This window comes from Ceratotherium simum, chromosome 31 (genome assembly GCF_057802395.1).
Source record: "Ceratotherium simum simum isolate JZ-2026a chromosome 31, ASM5780239v1, whole genome shotgun sequence".
Lineage (NCBI taxonomy): Eukaryota > Metazoa > Chordata > Mammalia > Perissodactyla > Rhinocerotidae > Ceratotherium > Ceratotherium simum.
Window position 1 is genome coordinate 14,125,676 of NC_141930.1, and position 22,779 is coordinate 14,148,454.

General features: G+C 37.8%; 1 protein-coding gene across 1 annotated transcript in view; it reads right to left on the reverse strand.

Moving 5' to 3' along the window:
* Window positions 1-2,574: 2,574 nt before the first annotated feature.
* Window positions 2,575-22,779, reverse strand: part of TERF1 (telomeric repeat binding factor 1) — a 43,045-nt gene continuing 22,840 nt past the window's right edge. Inside the window, exons 9-10 of the mRNA XM_087420435.1 lie at window positions 18,089-18,195; window positions 2,575-3,855 (exon numbers count right to left, since the gene is read on the reverse strand). Coding sequence (XP_087276561.1) covers window positions 3,679-3,855; window positions 18,089-18,195 — 284 coding nt within the window. The 3' untranslated portion in view covers window positions 2,575-3,678. The remainder of the gene's footprint in view (window positions 3,856-18,088; window positions 18,196-22,779) is intronic.

A 22,779-nucleotide genomic window follows, 5' to 3' on the forward strand; every position in this document is an offset into this window, starting at 1 on the left:
TCAGGACCAATCAGAGAAAGCCAAATATATTCCCCAAAACAACCAATAAGATGCCTGCTGCTAGTTGGCCAGCCTCCAGCTTCCTCATGCCAACAACCTCCAATCAGAGCCTGCCTGAAGCCTTCTGTTTTTCACTATCAAGCTTTCCCACTATACACCTCTGCCTGTCTGAGTCTCTGCCAAATGCAAGTGATGGCAGCTGACTCCCTTGCTATAGGAAGCTCTGAATAAATAGCCTGTTTGTTCTCATTTTTTGTCTGTGAGGAAGATTAGCCCTGAGCTTACATCCCATGCCAATCCTCCTCTTTTTGCTGAGGAAGATACGCCCTGGGCTAACATCCATGCTCATCTTCCTCCACTTTACATGGGACACTGCCACAGCATGGCTTGACAAGTGGTGCGTCAGTCTGTGCCCGGGATCAGAACCTGGGAACCCCGGGCTGCTGAAGCAGAGCGAGGGCACTTAACAACTACGCCACCAGGCTGGCCCCTGTTTATTCTCATTTTTGAGTGGTCTTCATTTATTTCCAAAACTCAGATGCTCAACAGCGTGACAGATAAGTAATTGTGATATAATCATATAACGTATTACTGTACAGAAATGAAAATGAACAAGTTACAGCCACATACAACACAACTATGTTGAGTGAAAGAAAAAATGGCCAAGAATACAGAGTATTTAATTTCCTTAAATACCTCAAGTCAAGAAAAACAAAACAAAAGATATCCTCCTGGCCTTAGCAGATTGGCTTTGAGTTGGGGCAGTTGTCCACCGCTTAGCCAGCTACCCACAACTCTGCCTTAGCCTTCACCTCCTGCACACGTGAAGCCCAAAGATCATTCAGAGGTGAAGGCCTAGGGTCCTCCCAGGTCTTTTCTGAGACAGTCCAGTCCTGGGCACGTGTGTGGCCGTCTGGATTCCCTGGTTTACTCAAGTCTTCCAAAGCCCTACTCCCCATCTATCTCCCTCCCCAGGCTTTTTGGTCTGTCTGTTGCTTGTCCTGTCTGCCATCCCTGACCCCAGGCAGCGGTAGGTAATACAGCTTTAAAGTCCTGAGAGTTCAGAGAGGGGAAAACAAAGGCAAACCTCTGAATTGAACCCTCAGGGAACTTCCAGCCAGGTTAAAAAACACAATTCTGTGAGAACAAGGTCTGTATAGTCCCCTCTTGCACCATCAATGCACCAAGAATGTGGACCACTGTCCCCACAAGCGGAGTGAGCAAACACACCAAAATCCTCTTACCAAAATTTAGTAGCCTCTTGCTTCATTAAGCACTCCCCAGTTGTTTTTTAATTACATTCCAGTTTCAAAAAGTTGATTTTAAGTTTTTGCCAGCTTAATAGTCGCTTCAGTAGAGGGAAGGATCTTTGGTGCTCCCTATGCCGCCATTTTTGGTAATGTCACTCTCTATGTAACCTTTTTAAATGATTAAATTCTTTTTTAGTTTCTCTCTCTCTCTATATATATATTTTTGTGTGTGTGTGTGTGAGAGGAAGATCAGCCCTGAGCTAACATCCATGCCAATCCTCCTTTTTTTTTTCCTGAGGAAGACCGGCCCTGAGCTAACATCTGTTGCCAATCCTCCTCCTCCTTTTTGTTTTTTTTTCCCTTTTTCACCCCAAAGCCCCAGTAGATAGTTGTATGTCACAGCTGCACATCCCTCTAGTTGCTGTATGTGGGACACAGCCTCAGCACAGCCAGAGAAGCGGTGTGTCGGTGCACGCCCAGGATCCGAACCTGGGCCGCCAGTAGCAGAGCGCGCACACTTAACCGCTAAGCTACGGGGCTGGCCTGTAATGATTAAATTCTTAAAATGGAGGACAGATTAGTGGTTGCCAAGGGTTGGAGGAATGATGCAAGAGGCAAATGAGTGGCAACAGGAGGGATCCTCAGTGTTGAAGCTGTTCAGGATCTTGCATGTGGTGGTGGATACATGAACCTACACAGGTGATAAACTGTTTAGAACTAAATACATAGACACCACACACACACAGTACAAGTAAAACTGGGGCAATCTGAATAAGGCTGGTGGATTGTATAAATATCAATATCCTGATGGTGACATACTTTAGTTTTACAAATTAATATTGGGGGAAGCTGGAATAAGTGTAGAAGGGGCCTTTCTGTATTATTTCTTACTGCATGTGAATCTACAATTATCTCAACAAAAATTTCAATTAAAAAAAGTAATCTAGAAGATCCAGATTTAAGATGAGGAAGTTTTAAGAATACATTACCCAATTTATTTTGCTTTTTCTTTTAATGTATCCACAAGTTATATGATAAAAATCTACATAAGTCTAAGCTCTTTTCATAAGTAAAGTAAAATTCTAAATAACCACCATGTTATAGTATAATTAATGGTGATCTTTTTTAGTGGCACATAAAATAATTGAGCATCTTGCAGTTAATGGCAACTTGGATGTGATGACTGATGGTATGTTTGGAAGGAGGAGGGTGACTCGCAGGTCCCTTTTGGCTCATGCCACCAGCTTTGGCACTAACCATCAAAGTGTCTGCAAGTAACAGTCACAGTAACTAGTGGTGTAACAGGATAGACTGAGTCAGGAAGCACATGGTAATCACCCACATTTCTGTTTATTATATGTATGTATAGGAAAAGAAATTCAGGAACAATGTGAAAGTACTGTATAAAGCTTTAATAAGAAATGAAACACAGACTACAAAATATTATCATTTAACTTTTTTTGCAAATAATTCATTACTTTCACTCATTTGTTAAATACAGCACATGTAACTTGAAATGATAATAATTCTATTAGTGTTTGACTAAATCATCTAAAGAATAAAATATTGGTGAAAACTCAAAATTGTCTAGTAAGGTAGGTATGATTTTACTTATTTAGTATTTATCAAAGATGTCAAAATGATCATTGTTAATACCAATTTAACAATTTACAGAATACCATTTAGGCCCAATATTGATATATTAAATAAAATAGTCAGAGAAACTGATATTTATGGCACTAGGTTATAAAGAAGCTTTATTTAAAACCATCTTTGTCAAGGTTTTAACACTGGCACAAAAGTCAAATGTACCTAAATGAGACATGAAGCTATTTTCTTGGTAATAGTATAAATTTTGTCCTATGCGTATTACTATTTTCAACTTTTTTCCTTTATATGAAACTACTGAAAGGAAAATTTGAGTATAGTATAACTTGAAGATTACTTTGTACATTTATCATTCTATAAACAAATGTCTTAGTAATTAATATGTTAAGGCCATAAATCAAGTCATCACTTCTTAAGTCAAAGGCATATTATTATTCACTGATTTAGAAACTTCACTCTTATGTGTGTGTTAGAGAGTTGAAGTCAGCCTACAGACACAGAATAGGTTAGCAGAAATATATATTTTCTCTTACCAGGTTTTCATTTTTTTTGGAACAGGATTTGGGGATAGGGGTATTGAAACTACCAGGGCTCAACAAATTTATATTTTATCATAGTAAAAAGATTCTTCAAGAAAACAATGATGGCAAATAATCTTACACTTATGGCACAAATCCTCATATTAATTAAATGACTTACAGAAAAATACTGTAATGCTTTAAACAAAAATTTTAGGATACATCAATGACCACCAAGTTTCAAACAAAACACAGTGATCAAAATATTTAACTCTCCTTTTATCAAGCTTTTACAAACACATTCAGTCTTCACTGTCTGAGCAAATCAATTTTAGTTTCTTCATAGTCCTCCATCTGTCTTTCAACATGACGCTTGTCCGGTTGTTGAATTTATAATGTAAGAGTATTTTAGACCAGTTTCCCTCTCCATATTTCCTCACGCCAGACCTCAGATTCTTGTCTTCTTCCCAAAGCCATGCCTTTTGATAAAAAGTAGCATAGTTATTCACAGAAACGATTCATTTTTTTTAATGAGATATAATTGACATTATATTAGTTTCAGGTGTACAACATAAATGATTCGATATCTGTATCTATTGCAAAATGATCACCACAATAAGTCTTGTTAACATCTGTCAAAAGTAGATAAAAAGTAGAATAGTTATTCACAGAAACAACTCTTTAAAGAACATACCTACAATAAATGTAACTTTTTTATCAAGATAATATAGTTTCTTAATACTGGAACTGGAAGAATTTCTGAATACATTTCTTAGATTTGTGTAAGATCTTATATTTATCATAATAAGATTTTTAAAGGTCCTTACTATTACTGTTCATTTTACATAAGCATGCTACGGCTCAGCTGCCCAAGATCAGATAGCTACAAAAATCACAGAGCTAAACACCAACTCAATTTGTCTGACTTTAAGCCCACACTGTCTCTTAAGATCCTTTTCTACAATTGTTAACAAATTGGTATTTATTAATCCTACCTATTTCTAAATAGAACTTATGAATATTTAATACTTCATTAATGAACTCAGTGAAAACCCTGTTCTGTAGACACACAAAACGCTCATCTTCTCTAAAATAGGTGTTTGAAAACACAAATAATATAAACTAATTAAAAATATACTATTTATTTATTTATATTTTTAATTAGTTAGTTATTTTTTGAGGACGATCAGCCCTGAGCTAACATCCATGCCAATCCTTTTTTTTTTGCTGAGGAAGACCGGCCCTGAGCTAACATCTATTGCCAATCCTCTTCCTTCCCCTCCCTCCCTTTTCCTCCCCAAAGCCCCAGTAGACAGTTGTATGTCACAGGTGCACATCCTTCTAGTTGCTGTATGTGGGACGCCACCTCAGCATGGCCAGACAAGCGGTGCGTCGGTGTGCGCCTGGAATCCAAACCCGAGCCGCCAATAGTGGAGTGCGTGCACTTAACCGCTAAGCCACGGGGCCGGCCCCAAAAATATACTATTTAATTTTTGGAGAAAATGATTGAAAATTTTTAAAAATCTAATTCAGTATTATACACAGAAAAAACTAGTGACACTTGGCATTTGCTACAGGTGACCAACTAATTATTCCTTCTGCTGCCATGCTGAAGGAGCAACATGACCATCTGAGTGATTATTTACTGTCTAGACTATGATTAATTTCCCCAGCTGACTTACACATTTTCTTTAAAAATCCATTCATCATCAGTCACAAAAAGACAATTACTGTATGATTTCACTTTCATGACGTATCTAGAGTAGTCAAACTCATAGAAACAGAAAGCAGAATAGTAGTTACCAGGGGATGGGGAGTGGGAAATGGGGAGTTGTTAAATGGGTACAGCGTTTCAGTTTTTGCAAGATGAAAAAGTTCTGGAGATTGGTTGCACAACAATGTGAATGTACTTACTGCCACTGAACCGAACACTTAAAAATGATTAAGATGATAAATTTTACATGTGTTTTACTACAAAGAAATAAACTAAATTTTTTTTAAAAATGAGCAAAGGACTTGAATAGACATTTCTCCAAAGAAGATAAACGAATGGCCAATGAGCACATGAAAAGTTGCTCAACATCATGAAACATTAGGGAAACACAAATAAAAACCAGAAGATACCACCTCACACCCATTACGATGTCTACTATCAAAAAAACAGAAAATAATAAGTGTTGGTGAGGATATGGAGAAATTGGAACTCTTATGCACTGTTGGTGGGACTGAAAAATTGTGTGGCTGCTATGGTAAATAGTATGGTGGTTCCTCAGAAAACTAAAAATTACCATGTGATCCAGCAATTCTACTTGTGGGTATATACACAAAAGAATTGAAAGCAGGGACTTGAAAAGAAATGTTGACAGCAATATTATTCACAAAAGCCAAAAGGTGGAAGTAACCCAAGTGTCCATTGATGGATGAATGGATAAGCAAAATGTGGTAGACAAATACAATATTATTCAGCCTTAGAAAGGAAGGAAATTCTGACACATACTACAACATGGATGAACCTTGAGGATATTACACTAAATGAAATAATAAGTAAACACAAAAGGACAAATATTATATGATGCCACTTAAATGAGATAACTGAAATAGTCCAATTTAGAGATCGAAAGCAGAAGGTGGGAGGGGTGAATGGGGAGTTACTGTTTAATGAGTACAGAGTTTTAGTTCTGCAAGAAGAAAAAAGGTCTGTGGATAGAAGGTGGTAATGTTAGCCTAAGAATATGAATGTGTTTAACACCAGAGCACTATACACTTGAAAATGGTTAAGCTGGCAAATTTTATGTGTATTTTACCACAATTAAAGAAAAAAAAGTCCAGTTTAATTGTCTGATGCACTATTAAAAAGAACTCAAGTCTTTTGAGTTTGTCTTGAAGAAGACAGACATGAGATGAAAACTATGTGTATGGTTCAATGCCATAAAACTGGCAGGGACTATAATTTAACGCCTGGTAGGAATTTCTTTGAGCTGCCACCTATTAGCAAGGGTCTGCCTACCAATGCACGGCCCTCAATCTCTAGACAGAGACTGCCCTCCTCCTGTACTGACCAACCCAGCCCACTCCCCTCACCAGTCATCACTCCCACAAAGCTTCGCCACACTGGGTGTCACTAAGTGACACAAAACCAAGAGATGTAAATTTTGCATGTGTTGGGTGAGGAGTTTAAAGGGGAGAGGATAACTTACTGATTAAAAGTACTTCAGCCATGGGTTATTAATATTCAGAGTTACATAAGTCTTTTAGAATGTGATGAAAGCTATGGATCCACTTCACAGACAAGTGAAGGTATATCAAATTTTACACGAAATTTCAGGGGCCACTTAGACACCTCTTAAAAAAACCTCTTGATTTTATGGTCCCCAAGTTAAGAATTTCTGTTGTAGAAGAAGTTGCCACACGTTTATTCAGCTTTAAAAAGTAGTCTCTGGGGGGCCAGCCCAGTGGCACAGTGGTTAAGTTCACACACTCTGCTTCGGTGGCCCAGGGTTCACAGGTTCAGATCCCGGGCGTGGACCTAGCCACCATTCATCAAGCCATACTGTGGGGGTGTCCCATATACAAAATACAGGAAGAATGGCACAGATGTTAGCTCAGGGCCAATTTTCCTCACAGGAAAAAAAAGTACTCTTTGGTTTATGCAAATTTCATATACACAGCACTATTTTCTTGTTTTAATCTGAGCTATATCACTTTTAATAGAGAGCACAGATGATATCTGATACAATACAAAAGCCCATTTCCCTCAATAAATAACTAATACTTTCTGCTTGGATCCTATTTCGGTTCCTGGGCTCATCGAGCTTAAGCAGTCTTCTCCAGTGGATCACACACAGCAGGGGTTGGCAAGCTACTGCCAAAATCCGGCCCCAGGCTGTTTGTACAGCCCAGGAGCTAATAATGGTTTTTACATTTTAAAAACCTGTTTTTAAAAAAGAAAAAGAGAAGAATATGTGACAAAAACCATATACGGCCCACAAAGCCTAAAATATTCACTGCCTGGCCCTTTATAGAAAAAGTATGCCAGTGACGTCAGCATCATGGCAGAGTGAGCCATGAACTCTACCCCCCTAAGACACAACAAAAAGGACATTCATATTCCAACAGAAGCTATTCACACAACACAGGGGACGTCTGAGGAACCCAGGCAGCCATACATCTGAGGACTGAGGTGCTGGAATCCCCAGACTAAGTGCAAGGAAGTAAGAGGAGCTCCCTTCCTTCCCAGGGACTGTGACCCTGAGACTGAGACCAGGCGGCTCTCAGAGGAGGAGGGGCGGCTCTCTGCAGGAAAACCAGCACTCTCCAAGACCCCTCACAGCCCATGGGGAATCCCCCTACAGAGGGAGCAGAACTGTTGTGAGGGTACTTTAGGCAAGCTAGCCCCTCAGTAGAGGGGAGAGCGACAGTGAGGTGAGAGACTTCTGAGATGGGGGAAGCAAAAGTAAGCCGCCCTGCCCCACCTGGCCTTCCGGATGCTTCAGCACAGCGGTGTTTCAGCTCTGCCCCGCCCCCAGAGGCAGCTGCCCCCAGGCACCTGGGCCCCACCAGCAGCAGCAGCGTGACCACACCCCGTACCCAGCTCCTTCAGCTCGACTGCCCCCCTGGCTCCAGCGGCTTCGGCTTGGCCATGCTCAGGCTCCAGCTGACTTGGCGCCAGCAACTTTGGTGCACCACACTCCAGCTCCTGCTTCTTCAGCCCAGCTGTGCTTCAGCAGCAGCTGCTTCAACCCACCCACACCTGAGCCCCAGCTGCTTCGGCCTAGCTGCGCTCCAGTCCCAGCTTTTCCCACGCTCCAGCTCCAGCTGTTCCCATGCTTCCTCCCCCTAGCAGCCTCTGCTCAGCTGGGGGCTGACCAGAGTGCCTTCAGATTAGGCAGGCCAGAACACACAGCCCTTGACCCCCACCCAGCGGCAGCAAGAGGAAACTACAACCATATATTTTCACTATAAGGAAAAATAAGCCAACACCGACAGGCACCATGCAAAAATATATTAAATCACCAGACCAAAAAGAAAATAACAAATGCCAAGAAGTCAACCCAGAAAACACAGAAATGTATAACCTTAATGACAGAGAATTCAAAATAGCCATCACAAAAAAGCTTAATGAAAGAGAAGAAAACAAAGATAGACAATTCAATGAAATGAGGAGTTTCTTCACAAAAGAGATTGAAACTATAAAGAAAAACCAATCAGAAATCTTAGAGGTGAAAAACACAATAGAGAAGATAAAGACAAATATGGAAGACTTAAGCATCAGGGCTGACAATATGGAGGGAAGAATTAGCAATATTGAGGACAGCAATGCAGAAATGCTCCAGATGGAGGAGGAAAGAGAGCTAAGACTAAAAAGAAATGAAGAAACTCTCCGAGAAATATCCGACTCAAATAGGAAATCCAACATAAGGATTATAGGTATTCCAGAGGGAGAAGAGAGGGGAAAAAGGATCAGAGAACTTGTTCAAAGAAATAATAGCTGAGAACTTCCCAAACCTGGGGAAAGAGCTGGAAATACCAGTGAATGAAATAAATAGATCTAAATATATCAACACGAAAAGACCCTCTCCAAGGCATATAGCAGTAAAGCTGGCAAAAGTCAACGACAAAGAAAAAATACTAAGGGCAGCTAGACAAAAAAAAAATAACATACAAAGGATTTCCTATCAGGCTCTCAGCCGATTTCTCGATAGAAACTTTGCAGGCTAGAAGAGAGTAGAACAATATAGTCAAAATTCTGAAGGACAAAAACTTTCAGCCAAGAATACTCTGTCCAGCAAAAATATCCTTCAGATATGATGGAGAAATAATAACCATGCCAGATAAACAAAAGCTATGGGAGTTCATTTCCACAAGACCCCCACTACAAGAAATATTCAAAGAAGGCCCTCATCCCTGAGGAAAAAAGAGAAAGGGGATTCAAAGTTTTGAACAACGCAGAAAATAGGTCAACAAAACCAGAAAAATTGCAGCTCTCTATCAGAAAAGATTAGCAAAACACTTAATTATAAAACCAAAGATCAAGGGAAGGTAAGCACCAAAAATAAATATAACCTCATCATGTGAAAGAGGCCATCAAAAAATGGACTATCACATCCACGAGAGTTTTTATACAAACCTCATGGTAACCACTAACCAAGCAATCAGAACAGAATCACACACAATAAAGACAGAGAAAACTAAGAGAACCCCCATACAGAACTACCAAACCGAAACACACAGGACGAGAAACAAAAGAAATGCATAAGAACCGGAAAAAGAGCGATAAAATAACAACTATAAGCCCTCATATATCAATAATTACCCTAAATGTAAATGGACTGAACTCTCCAATCAAAAGACACAGAGTAGTGGGATGGATTAAAAAACAAGACCCAACAATATGCTGCCTCCAGGGAACACATCTCAGCTCTAAAGACAAATATAGGCTCAGAGTGAAAGGATGGAAGACAATACTCCAAGCTAATGGCAAACAAAAGAAAGCAGGTGTTGCCATACTTACAGCAGACAAAGTTGACTTCAAGATAAAACAGGTAATGAGAGACAAAGAGGGGCAATATATAAGGATAAAAGGGACACTCCACCAAGAAGACATATCACTTTTAAATATATATGCACCCAACATAGGAGCACCAAGGTACATAAAGCAACTATTAACAAACCTAAAAGGAGATATTAACAACAACACAATAATAGTAGGGGATCTTAACACCCCACTTTCATCAATGGAAGATCATCCAGACAGAAAGTCAATAAGGAAATAATGGACTTGAAAATCTTGATGAGATGCAATTAATACATATATATATATACAGTACTCCATCCAAACACAGCAGATTACACATTCTTCTCAAGAGCGCATGGAATGTTCTCAAGAATAGACCATATGTTGGGAAATGAAGCATGCTTATATAAATTTAAGAAGACTGAAATCATAACAAGCATCTTTTCTGACAATAATGCCAAGAAGCTAGAAATCAACTACAAGAAAAATACCAGGAAAGTGATAAAGCTGTGGAGATTCAACAACATGTTACTAAACAACCAATGGATCATTGATGAAATTAAAGGAGAAATCAAATCATATCTGGAGACAAATGAAAACAAAAATACACTGTACCAACTCATATGGGAGGCATCAAAAGTGGTCCTGAGAGGGAAACTCATAGTGATACAGGCCCACCTTAACAAACGAAAAAGCCTAAATAAGCAACCTCAAACTACGCCTAACAGAATTAGAAAAAGAAGAACAAACAAAGGCTCAAGTCAGTGGAAGGAGGGAAATAATAAAAATCAGAGCAGAAATAAATGAAATTGAAATAAAAAAAACAGTAGAAAGGATCAATGAAACAAAGAGCTGGTTCTTTGAGAAGATAAACAAAATTGACAAACCCTTAGCCAGACTCACCAAGAAAAAAGAGAGAAGGCTCAAATAAATAAAATTAGAAATGAAAAAGGAGAAATTATAACAGATACCACAGAAATACAAAAGATTATAAGACAATACTATGAAAAACTATACACCAACTAATTGGACAATCTAGAAGAAATGGTTAAATTCTTAGACTCATACAACCTCCCAAAACTGAATCAAGAAGAAATAGAGAAACTGAATAGACCAATCACAAGTAAAGAGATTAAAACAGTAATCAAAAACATCCCAAAAAATATAAGTCCAGGACCGGATGGCTTCTCTGGAGAATTTTACCAAACATTCAAAGAAAATTTAATACCTATCTTTCTCAAACTATTCTAAAAAACAGAGGAAGATGGAACACTTCCCAACACATTCTATGAGGCCAATATCACCCTGATACCAAAGCCAGACAAAGACAATACTAAGAAGGAAACCTACAGACCAATATCCCTGATGAACACAGATGCAAAAATCCTCAACAAAATAATGGCAAACCAAATACAGCAATACATTAAAAAGATCATACACCATGATCAAGTAGGATTTATACCAGGGACACAGGGATGGTTCAACATCCGCAAATCAATAAATGTGATACACCACATTAACAAAACAAGGAATAAAAACCATATGATCATCTCGATAGATGCAGAGAAGGCATTTGACAAGATCCAACATCCATTTATCTCTCAACAAAATGGGTACAGAAGGAAAGTACCTTAACATAATAAAGGGTATTTATGACAAACCCACAGCCAACATCATACTCAATGGGGAAAAACTGAAAGCCATCCCTCTGAAAACAGGAACAAGACAAGTGTGCCCACTCTCACCACTCTTATTCAACACAGTACTGGAGGTTCTGGCCAGAGCAATTAGGCAAGAAAAAGGAATAAAAGGAATTCAAATAGGCAATGAAGAAGTGAAACTCTCACTGTTTGCAGATGACATGATCTTATACATACAAAACACTAAAGAATCCATTGGAAAACTATTAGCAAAGTTGCAGGGTACAAAATCAACTTACAGAAATCAGTTGCATTTCTATCTACCAACAACAAACAACAGAAAGAGAACTCAAGAAGACAATCCCATTTACAATTGCAACAAAAAGAATAAAATATCCAGGAGTAAATTTAACCAAGGAAGTAAAAGACCTATACAATGAAAACTATAAGATATTATTGAGTGAAATCAATGATGACATAGAGAAATGGAAAAATATTCCATGCACTTGGATTGGAAGAATAAACATAGTTAAAATGTCCATATTACCTAAAGCAATCTACAGATTCAATGCAATCCCAATCAGAATCCCAAAGACATTCTTCATGGAAATAGAACAAAAAATACTAAAATTCATATAGGGTAACAAAAGACCCCAAATAGCTAAAGCAATCTTGATAAAAAAGAACAAAGCTGGAGGCATCACAATCCCTGACTTCAAAATACACTACAAAGTGATAGTAATTAAAACAGCGTGGTACTGATACAAAAACAGACACACAGATCAATGGAACAGAATCGAAAGCCCAGAAATAAAACCTCACATCTACGGGCAGCTAATCTTTGACAAAGGAGCTAAGAACACACAACGGAGAAAGGAAAGTCTCTTCAATAAATGGTGCTGGGAAAACTGGACAGCTACTTGCACAAGAATGAAAGCAGACCACCTTCTTTCACCATACACAAAAATTAACTCAAAATGGATCAAAGACCTGAAGGTGAGACGTGAAACTATAAAACTCCTGGAGGAAAATATAGGTAGTACACTATTTGTCATCAGCCATAAAGGGATCTTTTTGAATTCCATGTCTACTCAGACAAGGGAAACAAAAGAAAAAATAAACAAGTGGGACTTCATCAGATTAAAGAGCTTCTACAAGGCAAATGAAACCATGATCAAAATGAACAGGCAACCCATCAGCTGGGAAAAAATATTTGCAAACCAAATATCTGACAAGGGATTAATCTCCATAATATATAAAGAACTCTTACAGCTGAACAACAAAAAAAACAAACAACCCGATCAAAAAATGGGTAGAGGAAATGAATAGACACTTCTCCAAAGAAGACATACAGATGGCCAATAGGTACATGAAGAGATGCTCAACATCACTAATCATCAGAGAAATGCAAATCAAAACCACACTAAGATATCATCTTATACCCGTTAGAATGGCTATAATCACCAAGACAAAAAACAACAAATGCTGGAGAGGCTGTGGAGAAATGGGAACCCTAATCCACTGCTGGTGGGAATGCAAAATGGTGCATCCCCTATGGTAAACAGTATGGAGATTCCTCAAAAAATTAAAAATAGAAATACCTTACGATCCAGCTATCCCACTGCTGGGTATCTATCCAAAGAACCTGAAATCCACAATCCAAAGAGGCTTATGCACCCCTATGTTCATCGCAGCATTATTCACTACAGCCAACACATGGAAGCAACTGAAGTGTCCCCTGACTGACGATTAGATAAAGAGGATGTGGTATATATACACCATGGAATACTACTCAGCCATAAAAAAAGACAAAACCATCCTATTTGCAACAACATGGATAGACCCAGAGGGTATTATGTTAAGCAAAATAAGCCAGAAAGACAAACACTACATGATTTCACTGATATGTGGAAGAGAAACCAACACACAGACAGATAGGACTGTTTGGTGGGTACCAGGGGCAAGGGGGTTGCGGGTGGGCACAAGGGGTGGAGGGATGCATTTATATGGTGACTGACAAACAATAATGTGCAACAAAAATTTCACAACAATAAAAAAAAGAAATTGAAAAATAAATAAATAAAGTTGGAAAAAAAAGATAAAAAGAAAAAGTATGCCAACCTCTGACATAGAAGAAAGTTATAATTTTGTCAGTAAAGGTTAACCAAAAACCACAGTGTTTAACATTGTTTTTAATTTTCTTCTTCTATTGAAAAAGAGAATCTTTAACTTGATGAATTGTTACTTTGTGATTGATTATGCCCTATTTTGTTTGATCTGAATGTTTTTACGACTTTGCTTAATTTCATCTGTGGTTTAAAGGTGAAAGAGTCTTGAAAAACATCATGTGGGTTAAGTGATCACACAGCAAATGATAACTATAATCTTTAAAGGTTAGAGTTTAAAGAGGCCAACTCCTCCTTTCCATAGATGGAGGTGAAGGAGTGACACAGCTGGCTTAGTGTCAGATGAGAAAGAACACATTATGGCAGCACAAATGTCATAAGTCTATTCTGTTGCTTAAAACTTCATTTTTTCATTTTATACATTTGACATATTGTACTAGATTCCATTCATAATGACACATAGTTAACACAGAGTTTTAAGATGATATATTTCAGGACATAAACAAAAACTGTGCCCTTTGTGCTATTCTCTTTTGTTTTTCGCTTTTCTTGAAAAATTAAAAATAAAACCAATAAAAAATCATAACAATCCTAGCCATGCCCATAACCCCCAAAAATACAAAGAACACACAACAAACTAAAATGTACCAATTTTTTTGTTTCCTAAGGCTAAAAAGTTTATATGACTTATATTTGAAAATTGCCTATCATTTCTAATGCCTTTTAGAGGAAAAAGACATGCTTTATAACACCTTAAAAATGATACCATTTATAATTTTAAAAAAAACTGTTAGAGTAATTCCCATTATATACCATCTATGGAAAATAAGTCTTTGTTGTTGAAGGGCATTTACTTTTCTTCTTGAATAGAATAAATCTACAAGAGGAAGGTTCTTTTTAAATTGTGATGAGGCAGGCAAAAATACCTTTCTCTGTTTAACAGACAAACGCAGGAAGGAGAAACTGTCCAGTCAGGCATAGACTACTGCAATAAAAATTTTAAAGAACTAAAATCTCAACACAAAATAAGATAAAATCTGTTGCTCATCTGAAATAAGCTGTCCCACCAAAAAGCCAACAGCGGGAAGCTAAAAATAAAACCAGACACGATATGCACAGAATTCATTTTTGGCATAGTAAACAGTGACAAGCAATATCACCTATATTCTATTCTTTAAATTATGTAGTTGATTTCCCACATTTTGTTTCAAATACAAAAAATGAAAGTGAGAAACTATTTTCCTGATATACATCTATAAATAACACCTATAATCCCATTTGGAATTGTTGCCAGAAGGACAACAGGGAAAGATCAATTAAAAGTATGAGACAGAGACTTCCAGTTTTTGGACTGACATATAGCTTAGAAATATCACTCTAGTCCTTACAACAAGAAAAAAGTTGAACAAACTGAAAGTCAACAATTCTTCTTAGATCCATCAGAGAATTAATGTCACAGGACGAACTGCTGCCCTGGAAACTAGAAAGACAGAAAGGTAGATACAGAGAATCATAGCTTACTGGGAGCAGAAGGCCAGGAGAAGTTCACATCCGGAGCCAGTACGAACATTTAACTGTGATGGACGAATTGATAGAGGCTCACTATGGACAAGCTGGAGTTAAAAAACTCTGGGCAGGGGCCGGCCCCAGGGCTTAGCGGTTAAGTGCGGGCGCTCCGATACTGGTGGCCCGGGTTCGGATCCCGGGTGTGCACCGATGCATTGCTTCTCCGGCCATGCTGAGGCCGCGTCCCACAAACAGCAACTAGAAGGATGTGCAACTATGACATACAACTATCTACTGGGGCTTTGGGGGGAAAAATAAGGAGGAGGATTGGCAATAGATGTTAGCTCAGAGCCAGTTTTCCTCAACAAAAAGAGGAGGATTAGTGACGATGTTAGCTCAGGGCTGATCTTCCTCATACACACACAAAAAAAACACAACTCCAGGGGCCCAAATCTTAGCAAGTCCCACAAACTTTTGTGAGTTTTACCTCCAAAGCCCCATCAGGTTCTCAGGGTGAAGATGGGAGAAAAATCTCTCCTGCTTCTAGCAAGCGGAGGGGAAAAGCAGTCATTTTGAAATATTTCCAGAGCATTCTGTTCTCATTAACAAAAGCCTGCCCTCAAGAGAAACTAATTTTGCCAGTGTCTAACTGACCTGTGAAAACACCCAACTCCAGCCCCCTATAGCCTTCCATGTAGGGAAAGGGAAATACCCAACTTCAGCCCCCTCTAGGTTTCCTGTTTCACCTAATAGGGGGAAATAAAGGCTGAGAAGCACATACGAAGGTCTTAGCCCAGGACATAGGCTCACTAAATGAATGAGAATCACAGAACTATAGAATGCTTCCTCTCCCCCCATCTCACCACCACATTATTTGGGCTCCTATATATTGATGACCTCGGCTGAAAGAGCTGCCTCAGACTCTTACTAAGAAGGAGTCTCTAGGGAAACTCAAAGACAAGAAGGGAGACAAAAACAAGGAAATTTTAGCCTCTGACACCTACCGTTACTACAACAGTAAACAAAGCCTAATGCCTAGCCAGACAAACACAAAACCTCACACCAAAGGCCAATTTATCTTAGTTCCTTGTATCTGACACATCAGGTTTGGCTATTAACAAAAAAATTATAAGGTACACTAAAAGGGAAAAACAATCTAAAGGGACAAAGCAGTATCAGGCTCAGCTATGGCAGAGATTTTGGAATTATCAGACCAGGAATTTAAAATAACTATGATTAATATGCCAAGGGCTATAATGGAAAAAGTACACAATATGTAAAAACAGATGGGTAAATGCAAGCAGAGATGTAAATCCTAAGAAAGAATCACAAGAAAATGCTAGAAATCAACAACACAGTAACAGAAATGAAGAATGCCTTTGATGGGTTCATCAGCAGACTAGACACAGATGAAAAAAAGAAATCAGTGAACTTGAAGATACGTTAATAAAAACTTCCCAAACTGAAAAGCAAAGAGAAAAAAGAAAAAGAATAGCCAAGAACTATGGGACAATTACAAATGGTGTAACATACACGCAATGGGACACCAAAGAAAGAGAGAAGGACTAGAAGAAAGATTTGGAGTAATAATGGCTGAGAATTTTCCAAAATTAACGGCAGACACCAAAACAGATCCAGGAAGCTCAGAAAACATGAAGTAGGACAAATACCAAAAAACTACACTTTGGCATATCACATTCAAAGTGCAAAAAAATCAAAGACAAAAAATACGTATGACTTTTGGTTGCATATAGTGGTATATGGTCAGCATTTCCCCATTCTCCTTTGGGAATTCACCCAACAGTAACAAGGAAAGAAAGAAAATCCCAAACTGATAAAATCAGGAGACCCCTATGACCAGAACCATAATATACGTGGAAGGGGTACACTATTGGTGGAAACTGACAAAAGGTATGTGAAGAAGCAGGGCACAATCACTCTTCCCACAGACCTCAGAGAGCCTGTGGTGCACACTCTTCCAAAGTAAGGAATACATCCTGAGGTGCACGCCCTAAATCCCTGGTCTGCAACAGCAGGAGCCTCCCTCAACTTGCAACAGCTTCAAAAAGTGGAGGTGGTGGGGCTAAATGAGGAATCACGCAGGTGAGCGATAATCACGCAGGTAAGCAATACTTGCAGGAAGCAAATCCTAAGTGGGAGTTGCTTGCTATGTTCACTGCGGGGAGAAGGCAAGGCCCAAATAAGCTTGGGTCACCGGAGATATCCCAGGTAGCCTGGAACTTGACCCTAGCCCCAAACTCTCAACACAAACCATAAGCAAATAGCTTATCAAGAAAACAAACTCATCTTAAATAAAGGAGAGTAAGAAAACTAAGTACAGGATCACCTTCCACTTCCAGCCATGATAAAACAAGGACCAGATTTATTTACCTGCTGCAAACAACTAGAAAACCAGACAAAATACAGGAAACAATGGTTTCAGAAAATGGACAGACGGCACAGGACTATAATCACTAAGAGGGGAAACAAGTGAAGTGAGTCCTAAAATTGACCCATCTTAACTTTCTGAATAGAAAAATTCCATATCAAATGATATCTTTTTTTTAAAGCACAGAAGAACTTTATTAAATTGGAATTTTATTAGGAAGATATAAATATAAAAAGCTTATAATGTGGATTTAAGTCCCACGTCACATCTGATGAACTGACTTTATGATAGTTTCACAATAATTCTAAATGTCATTATCAATACCCAATTTAAGATTATTTTTTAAATGCAGGTGAAGTATTTTCTTGGAACTCTGAATGGGCAGATTGGTCAATTAATCTAAGATGGCAAAATCAGAGATGGCAAAGAAACATTTTATACTCAAGATTTTTTAGGGTTGAACAGAAATAATGTGAAATAATCATAATTATTCAAGTTATGACTTTAATGGCCATTAGGTATTATTTAAATAAATACCTGTTTTTTTCTAGATCGATGTTTTTCAGGAGTTACTGGCTGACTGTTTAAAACACGTCTTCTCTTGCTTGCAGTGGTTTGTCTACTGTTGTTTTCCTTTCTTCCACCTAAAAGTAGAAACACCATCACCAAAAATTGTTTCACATTAAAGAAAAAGAGGAGTTTTTTTTTGTGAGGAAGATTAGCCCTGAGCTAACATCCATTGCCAATCCTCCTCTTTTTGCTGAGGAAGATTGGCCCCCAGCTAACATCCATGCCCATCTTCCTCTACTTTATATGTGGGACGCCGCCACAGCATGGCTTGATAACTGGTATGTAGGTCCACGCCCAGGATCTGAACCTGTGAAACCCAGGCCGCTGAAGCGGAGTGCACGAACTCAACCACTAGGCCACCGGCTGGCCCCGAAGAATTATATTTTTAAAGGTTACCATAAAATCCCTGTTTATTTTTTAGCTACTTTAAAGAAAAAGAATTTTATCTGCTTAATTTTTTTCCTTTTGAATCTGGAAGCAGCATGGTACAGTGCAAAGATCAGTCTTTGAAAATCAGAGGGGGTATGTTTTGAATCTTGATTCTTGTATGTTTTTAAACAAGTCATCTCACCTCCCAGAGCATGCCTTTTCATCATCTGTTAAAAAAAGGAATAATATTTACCTTACAGGACTGTTAAAATTTTCTTAAGATAATGCTTAATGAATATTTGACACAGCGTAAGAAGTATAACCCTTTCTTCATTCCCTCTTTCTTAGTCAATTTAGTAAGACAAGAAGTAAATGTACGTGTAACTGGAAACGAATGAAACTGTAATTACTGAAAGAAAACTGTTTATATAGAAAACCTAAAAGAATCTAAAAATAGAATTAAAAAGGGTTTAGCTAGATGGTTGGATATAAGATCAACAAAATTCAACAGTATTTCTGTACATTAGCAACAAGCAATTAAAATATTTAATTAAAATAATTGAAAGATAATATTTACAATAGTAACAAAAAATATAACATTCTCAAGGATAAATCTAGCAAAAGTGGTCAAGATCTGTATGTAGTAAATTATAAAGCTTTACTATATATATGTGTGTGTGTGTATACACATATACGTTATAAGAAAATATATATATAAGACGATCTAAATAGAGAAATATACTGTTCATGCATAGGAAGACAATAATTGTGTCTATTCTCTCCAAAATTATCTATTGTTACAATGCCATTTCAAATTAAAATTTCAACAGGGCTCTTTGTAGAACTTAACAAGATTATTCTAAAATTACACGTGTTAGGAGATTATTTTTAATATGCAGGTGGTGAAGTATTTTCTTGGAACTTTGAGTAGGCAGATTGGTCAAGTAATCCAAGACGGCAAAATCAAAGATGGTGAGGACGGTGCCCTGAGCATCCCTGAAGTTTTTGCTGAATGTACAAGACTTATTCACGTCCTAATACTGAGCAGTTTCTATAGTTAGTCAGACAGGCACCTGAGCAGGTCAAGGGAACCATAACCTGACCACCATGTAACCACTCTCCTGGCAGTGGGGACTGGCTTCTTTGCTACCATGTTTTGCTGCTTACTGAAAAAGTTAGGCCCTTGGCCCCAAGTTGCTCAGCTGCAGTACAATCTACTGCCTGCAGGCCATCCACCCGGGGCAGATGCACTGTCTATGGGCCTTGGGGTAGAGGAACCAGCACAACTAGGCTGAGGCCATGCTATTGGTTGTGCTGTAATAAACTGTCTTGCTCTGACCCATTAAGTCTTACTGTTTACTTTTGGCACCCGTAGAGTGGTAGCAGGTTTACTGCTTGCAACCCTCTGAGAAGTTGGGTTTTTTTCCCTGACAACAGGGAAGACCAAAACATCAAGAACAGTCAAATACTGCTGAAGAACAGTAAGATGAAGGGAATTGCCCTATCACGTACTGAGTTATCACAAAACTACAGGAATTGAGACAATACAGTACTGTTGCAGGAACAGACCATGTGCGCTGGCCAAGCTCCAGTCAGGAAAAAGGAAGCCACACTAGTTACGAACAGAGATTTTCATATTAGGAATTGTTTAAACTGGTGCTAGAGGACTAAAAAAGCAAAAAAGAAATAATAAATTAACAGAGATTAATAATTAATAGAGAAACTCATAATTATAGTTGAAGATTTCAATACTTTTCTCTCAGTAATTGGCAGAACACGTAGGCAAAAAATAAGTGAGCATACAGAACACGTGAACAGCACTATGAATCAACCTGACCTAAGTGACATTTTACAACAGTCCACTCAACAATAGCAGAACTCACATTCTTCTCAAGTGAACAACGGTCACTAAGACAGACCATATTCTGGGCCATGAAACAAACCTTAAATTAAAAAAAAAAAAAAAAAAAAGAAAAGAAAAAGAAAGAAATCCTGGAAAGTATATTCTCAGACCAGAACAGAATTAAACTGGAAATCAGTAATAGAAAGATATCTGGAATATCCTTAAATATTTGGAAATTAAACAGCTTTTAAATAACCATAGGCCAAAGAAAAAGTCTCAAAGGAAACGAAAAAATAATTTGAATTACATGAAAATACAACATATCAAAATTTGTGGGATGCAACAAAAGCAGTAATTAAAGGAGAACTTATAGCATTAAATGCACACATTAGAAAAATCTGGGCATCTATAAAGAAAAAGCAACTCATATACAAAAGGGGAAAAAGACAGGCTGACCTCAGCCTTGTCCACGGCAGCACTCATCACGTCAGAAAATAATGGAGCAATGCTCGCAAAGTTGTGAGGAAAAGTATTTCCAAAGAATATTATATTTAATATTTAAGCAAAAAAGAAATAGACATTCTTGGGGACAAAAATCTACAAATTATAGCACCTATAAGCCCTTCTTAAAAAAAAAAACCCAGCCAAAAAAGAAAGAAATCAAAATGAAGAGGTAAGGAATGGGAAAATCCTGGTCAAAGGGTTAGTGATGAGAAATAAATCAACTTAAATACAGATTAAACTACCATGGGAATTATGGCTAGGAAACAGAATACTACAAACTTGGACCATATAAAATGTAACTAAGGGCCGGCCCCGTGGCTTGGTGGTTAAGTGAGCGCGCTCCACTGCTGGCGGCCCGGGTTCGGATCCCGGGCGCGCACCGACGCGCTGCTTCTCCGGCCATGCTGAGGCCGCGTCCCACATACAGCAACTAGAAGGATGTGCAGCTATGACACACAACTATCTACTGGGGCTTTGAGGGGAAAAAAATAAATAAATAAAATCTTTAAAAAAAAAAAAAAAAATGTAACTAAGAAAAATGGGGGCTTGCAGGAGAGGTTTTTTGCTAATTTCACCCTTTACAGCTAAAATCAATCAACAATCTGAAGTTCAAATTTACAGTTAGGGAGGCAACCTGACCCAACCTCTCAAAGTGTTTCATATCCTTTATTCTTCATTTTGGAGGAATCATATAGGTCACTGATATATTTCTCATGAAACAGTATTTATCTGAAGTTCACTGAATCCTTCAGTTTCACTTTAAAAAAAAATTAAATGTAAATATATTTTAAAGTAACACATGTAACCTGATCCATTTTTCTAAATGTTCACTTGCTGTGAATCTATCTATCTTTCCCCTGAGGCGGTCTAGCTCAGTAATTGAGGACATGAGCTCTGCAGTCAGAATGTCTGATTTTGAATTCTGGCTCTGCTTCTGTTCACAATCTATCTGTGTGACCAGGGCATTTTACTTAACCTATTTTTGTCTTGGCCTCCTAAAAAAAAAAGCACTAAGATTGTTTTGAGAATTAAAAAAGTTTACATATAAAAAGCTTTTAACTCAAATATTGATCATCATTTCAGTGAATGCTGGTGAGTTTTTTCTGCATAGAAGAATTTAGGTGATTTTTTTGTTTCAACTTTTCTGAATTACTTAATTTCTTAAAAGTACACGGCAATTTTACAAATCTGAAAAAAATTTTTTTTGAAAAAAAGGTGTTTTAAAAAAATTTGAACAAAAAGTTTAGTACAAACTCGTATCCTCTAATTGTAAGGAGAGGATACCTGGGTACCCGTGTAAGCAAACTGGAATTTTTTTGAATGTGTATGTATACATTACTAAGATCTAACAAAAAGTCAAGAAATGTACTAAAACTCACAAGATCGAGGCTCAATAACCATAGTCACTGTCAAGTCACTCTGTAATTAGGTTATGGTTTTCATCAGAGTTTAACTACTGATTAACTATTTAGTGTTAAAAAGTATATGCTTCCATTTCTTTGAATTTTGTATAATGAAATTAAAAGTCCAGGAAAATCCACAAATTATTTTAGTTTAGAATTATGATTCCTAGCCATTTTTATAGCAACAGATGTAGAAAAATAATTTTGGAACTCCACCAACATGAAGCAAATATTTGAGTTTAACTTTACCATCTTTAAAATGAGGATGATGATGATATCTCTGAATGTAAATGTTTTAGAGCTGTAATTTACAAATATTAGCTAATAGTGGCCCTGTCATCAGCCACCAGCTATGAATAAATATATTCAATTAATATTTACTGCAGGCCTATTATGTGCCTGGCATCAAGTCTGTACATCTATTATTTTTATATTGATCAGTAAGTATTCAGGATTGGATCAATAAGGTTTAAAAATTCCTGCATTAGTACAGTACCTAGAACATAGTGTGGCTTCAATAAATATTTGTTGAATGACGT